Raw genomic sequence first — 10,756 nt, 5'->3', positions numbered from 1 at the left:
ACCTGGGAGACAAGGAGTTAAGACCACATCTGAACTGAGGATTTAGTCTCTCCATGATCAAACGCTGAAGAAGATTTCAGAATGAACTTTGTTAGATAAATTATGGTTGTTATGATCGCCACATTTTAGGTCCCCTCCTCCCCCCCTTTTCAGACTTCCCCGCTTTTAAGACCTTACGTTTTTGGATTTTCTGTTCACAACCCGTTGTACATTTACCTACATATTACGCAGATTTCCTTCTTTTTAAGACCTGCTTTTATTATTCTTGGAGGCCTGAAAAGGGGGGTTGGAAGGACACTGTATTTGTTTGTTCGAACACACCAAAGCACCTCAATCATTTAGTACTGATAAATACTTCTTACCAAATTCAAATGGGATTACAATTGCATTGAGTGGTATCTGCAGAAATCGATCTAGTCATGTGTCAAATTTCAAGAAAAAAATGCAACAAACGGCTCAGCTATCATTAAATAAAGTTGTAAGTCAGAGTATTACAGCTACGGTCAGACAGGCCAGTTTGTTGCTGGCACTGACCCTCAGCTGACTGGCTGGCTCGCTGTGTGCAGCTGGCTGGGCTATTTATAGATGGCTGCTCTAGATAACCGAATTCTCAGTGCTGGGAAGGTGTGCCCTCCCCTCCCCACACACACTCACATGGGCTAAAACTGACATGGCTTTTATGGGTATGACGCTCTTACTCACAAGGGAAGTAATTTACTGATGGTGTGTTTTCATTTCGTGTGGCTTTCACCGATTTAAATAATTTATTTTAGCTTATCCAATTATAGTGTGGATGAACAATGTCTCCACTCAAAATAGTCCTTTGCTATTGTACATTGTAAATCAGCATTTTTGTTTTTGTCCTGTTTGAATAAAGTGCAATAATTTTACAACCAACGTGTTAATGTTAAAAATGTTTACATAATGTGTGAAGGGTGATGCATTTGAAAACTAATATTGTTAAATGTAAATTGACCTGTGACAAGTCAGCAAAGTGCAATATCCAAGCATGAAACCCGCACAAAATGCACAAACAACATGCTTTCTTTTCCACAAAATTCCATCCAGGTGAAAACAATTATGTGAACGTCATAACATGGTGTTTTTTTACATTAATAATCAAGCCTAACACCAACTAACATGGTGTTAATAGGCATTTGAGCAAGCTTTAACACCAACATAACATAGAGTTAATAGGCATTTGAGCAATCTTTTACAACAACATAACATGGGGTGTTGCATTTAAAACCAGCAATAACATGATGTCAATCACATTACAAGCAAGCTGTAACACCACCAAAACAAGCAGTTTTGCAAGTTAAGTCTACGATAACATGATGTTACTTAGCGTTAAACCAAAGCTTTAATACCATCAAAACTTGGCATTTTTGCATGTTACAGACATGCTGTAACATGGTTTAACATGATGTTTTGACCGTCGCAAAACGCGCTGAAATTCCAGGCAATTTCGCAGCGATAACTTCAACAAAATCCAATCAAAATCTGGCGTTGTCGTGAACACCAAAATGTAATAAACCCATTGAAACTTGAAGTTTTGTTGGGATTTTGAGTAGTTTTGTAAGATACAAAACGCCACTTTTCGCCCAGTGGGTATGTCCATCTCACACCCGTGTCACAACAGTGGCATGTAAAAGACGTAAGTGCAGATGGCTGGTACCACCTCAACACGCATACACTTGTGTATCTCATCTAAAGTCGGGTTAAAACCCGGGAACATGCCCCTAATGGCTTTGCCGTGAGGGCTTAAATCTTGAATTTCTCTTGGTCCGTCACGGCTGCCCAGAAAGCTTCCCATTAAAGCAAACTCGTGATTGGTCAGTCGCAGATGTCAAGAAAGCTTCCCATTAAAGCAAACTCGTGATTGGTCAGTCCCGGATGCCAAGAAAGCTTCCCATTAAAGCAAACTCGTGATTGGTCAGTCCCGGATGGCCAGAAAGCTGCCCACGAGAGGACAGCGGGCGAAGAACTGTCGACACTCGAAGCGGAACCTCGGGGAGCAAAAGGAGTAGACGATGGGGTTGACGGCGCTGTTGATGTAGAAGGACCTTATCAATATCAACCTGCCGTTCATGGTCAGGGCGGCCTCGACAAGCCCTGGTCGCAGCATGTCCAGGATGACCACGGTCAGGTAGGGCATGTTGCTGACCACGAAGACTAGGGTGAGCACCGCGAACATCATCGTCTGGCCCTTTTGAATCTTGGACCTGAGCTTGACCTTGGTCGCCACCTCGTTGGGCTTGGGCGCCATCGTGTTGGTGGTGGTCGCCACCTCGTTTTGGGGGGTCGTAACCTCGTTGAAGTCGGTCGCCGACTGGTTGGCCACGTCGTTGGGGATGGTCGCCACGTCGTTTGGGATGGTCGCCACGTTGTTGGGGATGGTCGCCACGTCGTTGGGGATGATCGTCACGTCGTTGGAGGTGACTGCTACACGGAGGGACGAAGGCTGAGCGCTGCTGTCGGGCACCGTCTGGGACACCCAGCAGTCGGGCTCAGGCTCCGGCACGTCCTTCTTGGGCTGCTTCGCGTTGGCCTCGACTTTGACCTTCCACTGCTCCAGTTTTTTTCTGTGACGCCACAGGTAAAGCAGGATGTGCCCGTAGGACACGCATATGATGCAGACCAGGATGAGGAAGCAGAGGAACAGCACAATATTGTAGACCAGCGGGATCTTGGTCCCCGCGAAGTCGTCGGAGATGGTGCAAGTCACGCCCGTGATGTTGAGGTTATCGGCGAACTCCTGCGTGCGATGCCCCGTGATTATGCAGTAAGGCAAGGACATCAGCAAGGCCAACACCAGGCACGAGCCCACCGGGAAGTACAGCCTCTTGTAGGATGCCTGCATGGACACCACCTGCAGCTTGCACACTGCCTGAAAAAGGGATCAGATTGTACAGCGTCTGAAAGACGGATCAGATGACATGATTGCACACCGCCTTAAAGAGGGATCAGATGACATGATTTCACACCGCCTGAAAGAGGAATCAAATGACATGATTTCACAACGCATGAAAGTGGGATCAGATGACATGATTGCACACCACCTGAAAGAGGGGTCAGATGACATGATTGCACACCGCCTGAAAGAGGGGTCAGATGACATGATTGCACAACGCATGAAAGTGGGATCAGATGACATGATTGCACACCACCTGAAAGAGGGGTCAGATGACATGATTGCACACCGCCTGAAAGAGGGGTCAGATGACATGATTGCACACCGCCTGAAAGAGGGATCAGATGACATGATTGCACACCGCCTGAAAGAGGGATCAGATGACATGATTGCACACCGCCTGAAAGAGGGATCAGATGACATGATTGCACACCGCCTGAAAGAGGGATCAGATGACATGATTGCACACCGCCTGAAAGAGGGATCAGATGACATGATTGCACCCCGTCTGAAAGAGGGATCAGATGACATGATTGCACACCGCCTGAAAGAGGGATCGGATGACATGATTGCACACCGCCTGAAAGAGGGATCAGATGACATGATTGCACACCGCCTGAAAAAGGGATCAGATGACATGATTGCACACCGCCTGAAAGAGGGATCAGATGACATGATTGCACACCGCCTGAAAGAGGGATCGGATGACATGATTGCACACTGCCTGAAAGAGGGATCAGATGACATGATTGCAGACAGCCCGAAAGTGGGATCAGATGACATGATTGCACACCGCATGAAAGAGGGATCAGATGACATGATTGTACAACGCCTGAAAGAGGAATCAGATGACAAGATTGCACACCGCCTAAAAGAGGGATCAGATGACAAGATTGCACACCGCCTGAAAGAGGGATCGGATGACATGATTGCAGACAGCCCGAAAGTGGGATCAGATGACATGATTGCACACCGCCTGAAAGAGGGATCAGATGACATGATTGCACAACGCCTGAAAGAGGGATCAGATGACAAGATTGCACACCGCCTGAAAGAGGGATCAGATGACAAGATTGCACACCGCCTGAAAGAGGGATCAGATGACATGATTGCACAACGCCTGAAAGAGGGATCAGATGACAAGATTGCACACCGCCTGAAAGAGGGATCGGATGACATGGTTGCACACCGCCTGAAAGAGGGATCAGATGACATGATTGCAGACCGCCTGAAAGAGGGATCAGATGACATGATTGCACACCGCCTGAAAGAGGGATCAGATGACAAGATTGCACACCGCCTGAAAGAGGGATTTGATGACATGATTGCACACTGCATGAAAGAGGGATCAGATGACATGATTGCAGACAGCCCGAAAGTGGGATCGGATGACATGATTGCACACCGCCTGAAAGTAGGATCGGATGACATGATTGCACACAGCCTGAAAGTGGGATCGGATGACATGATTGCACACAGCCTGAAAGTGGGATCGGATGACATGATTGCACACTGCCTGAAAGAGGGATCAGATGACATGATTGCACCCTGCCTGAAAGAGGGATCAGATGACATAATTGCACACAGCCTGAAAGAGGGATCGGATGACATGATTGCACACTGCCTGAAAGAGGAATCAGATGACATGATTGCACACCGCCTGAAAGAGGAATCAGATGACATGATTGCACACCGCCTGAAAAAGGGATCAGATGACATGATTGCACACCGCCTGAAAGAGGAATCAAATGACATGATTTCACACCGCCTTAAAGAGGAATCAAATGACATGATTGCACACCGCCTGAAAGAGGGATCAGATGACATGATTTCACACCGCCTTAAAGAGGAATCAAATGACATGATTTCACACCGCCTTAAAGAGGAATCAAATGACATGATTGCACACCATCTAAAAGAGGGATCAGATGACATGATTGCAGACCGCCTGAAAGAGGGATCAGATGACATGATTGCACACCGCCTGAAAGAGGGATCGGATGACATGATTGCACACCGCCTGAAAGAGGGATCAGATGACATGATTGCACACGGCCTGAAAGAGGGAACAGATGACATGATTGCACACTGCCTGAAAGAGGGATCAGATGACATGATTGCACACTGCCTGAAAGAGGGAACAGATGACATGATTGCACACGGCCTGAAAGAGGGATCAGATGACATGATTGCACACTGCCTAAAAGAGGGATCAGATGACATGATTGCACACTGCCTGAAAGAGGGAACAGATGACATGATTGCACACGGCCTGAAAGAGGGAACAGATGACATGATTGCACACGGCCTGAAAGAGGGATCAGATGACATGATTGCACACTGCCTGAAAGAGGGAACAGATGACATGATTGCACTCAGCCTGAAAGAGGGATCAGATGATATGATTGCACACGGCCTGAAAGAGGGATCGGATTCTTTCTTTCTTTCTTTATATGGTGTTTAACGTCGTTTCAACCATTCAAGGTTATATTGCGACGTGAGGGATCGGATGACATGATTGCACACAGCCTGAAAGTGGGATCGGATGACATGATTGCACACAGCCTGAAAGTGGGATCAGATGACATGATTGCACACCGCCTGAAAGAGGGATCAGATGACAAGATTGCACACCGCCTGAAAGTGGGATCAGATGACATGATTGCACACCGTCTGAAAGTGGGATCGGATGACATGATTGCACACCGCCTGAAAGTGGGATCAGATGACATGATTGCACACCACCTTAAAGAGGGATCAGATGATATGATTGCACACCACCTAAAAGAGGGATCAGATGACATGATTGCACACAGCCCGAAAGTGGGATCGAATGACATGATTGCACACCGCCTGAAAGTGGGATCAGATTACATGATTGCACACAGCCTGAAAGAGGGATCGGATGACATGATTGCACACATCCTGAAAGAGGGATCGGATGACATGATTGCACACAGCCTGAAAGAGGGATCGGATGACATGATTGCACACCACCTGAAAGAGGGATCAGATGACATGATTGCACACCGCCTGAAAGAGGGATCGGATGACATGATTGCACACAGCTTGAAAGTGGGATCGGATGACATGATTGCACACCACCTAAAAGAGGGATCAGATGACATGATTGCACACCGCCTGAAAGAGGGATCGGATGACATGATTGCAGACAGCCCGAAAGTAGGACGGGATGACATGATTGCACACCGCCTGAAAGTAGGATCGGATGACATGATTGCACACAGCCTGAATGTGGGATCGGATGACATGATTGCTCACCGCCTGAAAGTGGGATCGGATGACATGATTGCTCACCGCCTGAAAGTGGGATCGGATGACATGATTGCTCACCGCCTGAAAGAGGGATCGGATGACATGATTGCTCACCGCCTGAAAGTGGGATCGGATGACATGATTGCACACAGCCTGAAAGAGGGATCGGATGACATGATTGCACACTGCCTGAAAGAGGGATCAGATGACATGATTGCACACTGCCAGAAAGAGGGATCAGATGACATGATTGCACACCGTCTGAAAGAGGGATTGGATGACATGATTGCACACCGCCTGAAAGAGGGATCAGATGACATGATTGCACACCGCCTGAAAGAGGGATCAGATGACATGATTGCACACCGCCTGAAAGAGGGATCAGATGACATGATTGCACACCGCCTGAAAGAGGGATCGGATGACATGATTGCACACCGCCTGAAAGAGGGATCAGATGACATGATTGCACACGGCCTGAAAGAGGGATCAGATGACATGATTGCACACTGCCTGAAAGAGGGATCAGATGACATGATTGCACACGGCCTGAAAGAGGGATCATATGACATGATTGCACACGGCCTGAAAGAGGGATCAGATGACATGATTGCACACTGCCTGAAAGAGGGATCGGATGACATGATTGCACACGGCCTGAAAGAGGGATCAGATGACATGATTGCACACGGCCTGAAAGAGGGATCAGATGACATGATTGCACACGGCCCTAAAGAGGGATCAGATGACATGATTGCACCCAGCCTGAAAGAGGGATCAGATGACATGATTGCACACGGCCTGAAAGAGGGATCAGATGACATGATTGCACCCAGCCTGAAAGAGGGATCAGATGACATGATTGCACACGGCCTGAAAGAGGGATCGGATTCTTTCTTTCTTTCTTTATTTGGTGTTTAACGTCGTTTTCAACCATTCAAGGTTATATCGCGACGTGAGGGATCGGATGACATGATTGCACACAGCCTGAAGGAGGGATCAGATGACATGATTGCACACCGCCTGAAAGAGGGATCAGATGACATGATTGCACACCACCTAAAAGAGGGATCAGATGACATGATTGCACACTGCCTGAAAGAGGGATCGAATGACATGATTGCACACCGCCTGAAAGAGGGATCGGATGACATGATTGCACACCGCCTGAAAGAGGGATCGGATGACATGATTGCACACCGCCTGAAAGAGGGATCAGATGACATTAGTGCACACCGCCTGAAAGAGGGATCGGATGACATGATTGCACACTGCCTGAAAGAGGGATCGGATGACATGATTGCACACTGCCTGAAAGAGGGATCAGATGACATGATTGCACACTGCCTGAAAGAGGGATCAGATGACATGATTGCACCCTGCCTGAAAGAGGGATCAGATGACATGATTGCACCCTGCCTGAAAGAAGGATTGGATGACATGATTGCACACAGCCTGAAAGAGGGATCGGATGACATGATTGCACACTGCCTGAAAGAGGGATCAGATGACATGATTGCACCCTGCCTGAAAGAGGGATCAGATGACATGATTGCAGTGCACACCGCCTGAAAGTAGGATCGGATGACATGATTGCACACAGCCTGAAAGAGGGATCGGATGACATGATTGCACACTGCCTGAAAGAGGGATCAGATGACATGATTGCACCCTGCCTGAAAGAGGGATCAGATGACATGATTGCACCCTGCCTGAAAGAAGGATTGGATGACATGATCGGACACCGCCTGAAAGAGGGATCAGATGACATGATTGCACACAGCCTGAAAGAGGGATCGGATGACTTGATTGCACTCCGCCTGAAAGAGGTATCAGATAAAATGATTGCACACCGCCTGAAAGAGGGATCAGATGACATGATTGCACACCGCCTGAAAGAGGGATCAGATGACATGATTGCACACTGCCTAAAAGAGGGATCAGATGACATGATTGCACTCAGCCTGAAAGAGGGATCAGATGACATGATTGCACACGGCCTGAAAGAGGGATCCGTTTCTTTCTTTCTTTCTTTATTTGGTGTTTAACGTCGTTTCAACCATTCAAGGTTATATTGCGACGTGAGGGATCGGATGACATGATTGCACACAGCCTAAAAGTGGGATCGGATGACATGATTGCACACAGCCTGAAAGTGGGATCAGATGACATGATTGCACACCACCTAAAAGAGGGATCAGATGACATGATTGCACACCACCTAAAAGAGGGATCAGATGACATGACTGCACACCGCCTAAAAGAGGGATCAGATGACATGATTGCACACCGCCTGAAAGAGGGATCAGATGACATGATTGCACACAGCCTGAAAGTGGTATCAGATGACATGATTGCACACAGCCTGAAAGAGGGATCGGATGACATGATTGCACACCGCCTGAAAGAGGGATCAGATGACATGATTGCACACAGCCTGAAAGAGGGATCGGATGACATGATTGCACACCGCCTGAAAGAGGGATCGGATGACATGATTGCACACATCCTGAAAGTAGGATCAGATGACATGATTGCACACCGCCCGAAAGTGGGATCGAATGACATGATTGCACACCGCCTGAAAGTGGGATCAGATGACATGATTGCACACAGCCTGAAAGAGGGATCGGATGACATGATTGCACACATCCTGAAAGTGGGATCGGATGACATGATTGCACACAGCCTGAAAGAGGGATCGGATGACATGATTGCACACAGCCTGAAAGAGGGATTAAATGACATGATTGCACACCGCCTGAAAGAGGGATCGGATGACATGATTGCACACAGCTTGAAAGTGGGATCGGATGACATGATTGCACACCGCCTGAAAGAGGGATCGGATGACATGATTGCAGACAGCCCGAAAGTGGGATCGGATGACATGATTGCACACCGCCTGAATGTAAAATCGGATGACATGATTGCACACAGCCTGAAAGTGGGATCGGATGACATGATTGCTCACCGCCTGAAAGTGGGTTCGGATGACATGATTGCACACAGCCTGAAAGAGGGATCGGATGACATGATTGCACACTGCCTGAAAGAGGGATCAGATGACATGATTGCACACTGCCTGAAAGAGGGATCAGATGACATGATTGCACACCGTCTGAAAGAGGGATTGGATGACATGATCGCACACCGCCTGAAAGAGGGATCAGATGACATGATTGCACACCGTCTGAAAGAGGGATTGGATGACATGATCGCACACCGCCTGAAAGAGGGATCAGATGACATGATTGCACACCGCCTGAAAGAGGGATCGGATGACATGATTGCACACGGCCTGAAAGAGGGATCAGATGATATGATTGCACACTGCCTGAAAGAGGGATCAGATGACATGATTGCACCCAGCCTGAAAGAGGGATCAGATGACATGATTGCACACAGCCTGAAAGAGGGATCAGATGACATGATTGCACCCAGCCTGAAAGAGGGATCAGATGACATGATTGCACACGGCCTGAAAGAGGGATCGGATTCTTTCTTTCTTTATTTATTTGGTGTTTAACGTCGTTTTCAACCATTCAAGGTTATATCGCGACGTGAGGGATCGGATGACATGATTGCACACAGCCTGAAAGTGGGATCGGATGACATGATTGCACACAGCCTGAAAGTGGGATCGGATGACATGATTGTACACCACCAAAAAGAGGGATCAGATGACATGATTGCACACAGCCTGAAAGAGGGATCGAATGACATGATTGCACACAGCCTGAAAATGGGATCGGATGACATGATTGCACACACCCCGAAAGTGGGATCGAATGACATGATTGCACACCGCCTGAAAGTAGGATCGGATGACATGATTGCACACAGCCTGAAAATGGGATCGGATGACATGATTGCAGACCGCCTGAAAGTGGGATCGGATGACATAATTGCACACAGCCTGAAAGAGGGATCGGATGACATGATTGCACACTGCCTGAAAGTGGGATCGGATGACATAATTGCACACAGCCTGAAAGAGGGATCGGATGACATGATTGCACACTGCCTGAAAGAGGGATCGGATGACATGATTGCACACCGCCTGAAAGAGGGATCAGATGACATGATTGCACACCGCCTGAAAGAGGAATCAGATGACATGATTGCACACGGCCTGAAAGAGGAATCAGATGACATGATCGCACACCGCCTGAAAGAGGAATCAGATGACATGATTGCACACAGCCTGAAAGAGGGATCAGATGACATGAATGCACACTTCCTAAAAGTTGGTTGATATGGGTGAAAACAAATGTTATCACTTCACTGTTGGACAAGAAAAGCAAATGCTCCATTAGGGATTTGTAGGTCCTAAAAGGAGGATTCCACTACCCCCCCCCCCCCCAAAAAAAAAAAAAAAGAAGAAGAAAAAGCTGTTTCAGCTTCATAAAATAATGTTCAAGAGAACTTTCCCGTCCGACTGTTTGACACAACCTTGATCCTAGTGTGACCTGACGCGTGTTTCTTCCAGGCGAGATATTCTTTCGGCTAGCCGCTCGCGAAGCAAGAAGGCGAGATTGTTTATGAAATGGTTTAATGGCTAGC

General features: G+C 47.6%; 3 protein-coding genes across 3 annotated transcripts; 2 read left to right on the top strand and 1 right to left on the bottom strand.

Annotated features, from left to right (window-relative positions):
• Nucleotides 1-1,936: 1,936 nt before the first annotated feature.
• Nucleotides 1,937-2,863, bottom strand: LOC138979574 (uncharacterized). Its single transcript, XM_070352288.1, has one exon. The coding sequence runs from the start codon at nucleotides 2,861-2,863 to the stop codon at nucleotides 1,937-1,939; it is 927 nt and encodes a 308-aa protein (XP_070208389.1).
• Nucleotides 2,864-5,428: 2,565 nt separating this feature from the next.
• On the top strand, nucleotides 5,429-7,762 carry LOC138979573 (uncharacterized). Its single transcript, XM_070352287.1, has 2 exons — nucleotides 5,429-6,449; nucleotides 7,545-7,762. The coding sequence occupies exons 1-2, from the start codon at nucleotides 5,429-5,431 to the stop codon at nucleotides 7,760-7,762; spliced, it is 1,239 nt and encodes a 412-aa protein (XP_070208388.1).
• Nucleotides 7,763-8,648: 886 nt separating this feature from the next.
• On the top strand, nucleotides 8,649-10,448 carry LOC138979572 (uncharacterized). The gene is made up of 2 exons (XM_070352285.1): nucleotides 8,649-9,590; nucleotides 9,741-10,448. The coding sequence occupies exons 1-2, from the start codon at nucleotides 8,649-8,651 to the stop codon at nucleotides 10,446-10,448; spliced, it is 1,650 nt and encodes a 549-aa protein (XP_070208386.1).
• The last annotated feature ends 308 nt before the right edge of the window (nucleotides 10,449-10,756 follow it).

Source organism: Littorina saxatilis, linkage group LG11, assembly GCF_037325665.1.
Source record: "Littorina saxatilis isolate snail1 linkage group LG11, US_GU_Lsax_2.0, whole genome shotgun sequence".
Classification (NCBI taxonomy): domain Eukaryota; kingdom Metazoa; phylum Mollusca; class Gastropoda; order Littorinimorpha; family Littorinidae; genus Littorina; species Littorina saxatilis.
This window is presented reverse-complemented; position numbering and strand designations above follow the sequence as displayed.

What these genes read in the sequence shown, in the direction of transcription:
- LOC138979573 (XM_070352287.1), top strand. Translation starts at nt 5,429, where the DNA reads ATGATTGCACACAGCCTGAAAGTGGGATCGGATGACATGATTGCACAC. An exon ending in AGATGACATGATTGCACACC is followed by an intron (nt 6,450 to 7,544) that starts GTCTGAAAGAGG and finishes ACTGCCTGAAAG; the next exon opens with AGGGATCAGATGACATGATT.
- LOC138979574 (XM_070352288.1), bottom strand. Translation starts at nt 2,863, where the DNA reads ATGCAGGCATCCTACAAGAGGCTGTACTTCCCGGTGGGCTCGTGCCTG.
- LOC138979572 (XM_070352285.1), top strand. Translation starts at nt 8,649, where the DNA reads ATGATTGCACACCGCCTGAAAGAGGGATCGGATGACATGATTGCACAC. An exon ending in AGGGATCAGATGACATGATT is followed by an intron (nt 9,591 to 9,740) that starts GCACACAGCCTG and finishes CAACCATTCAAG; the next exon opens with GTTATATCGCGACGTGAGGG.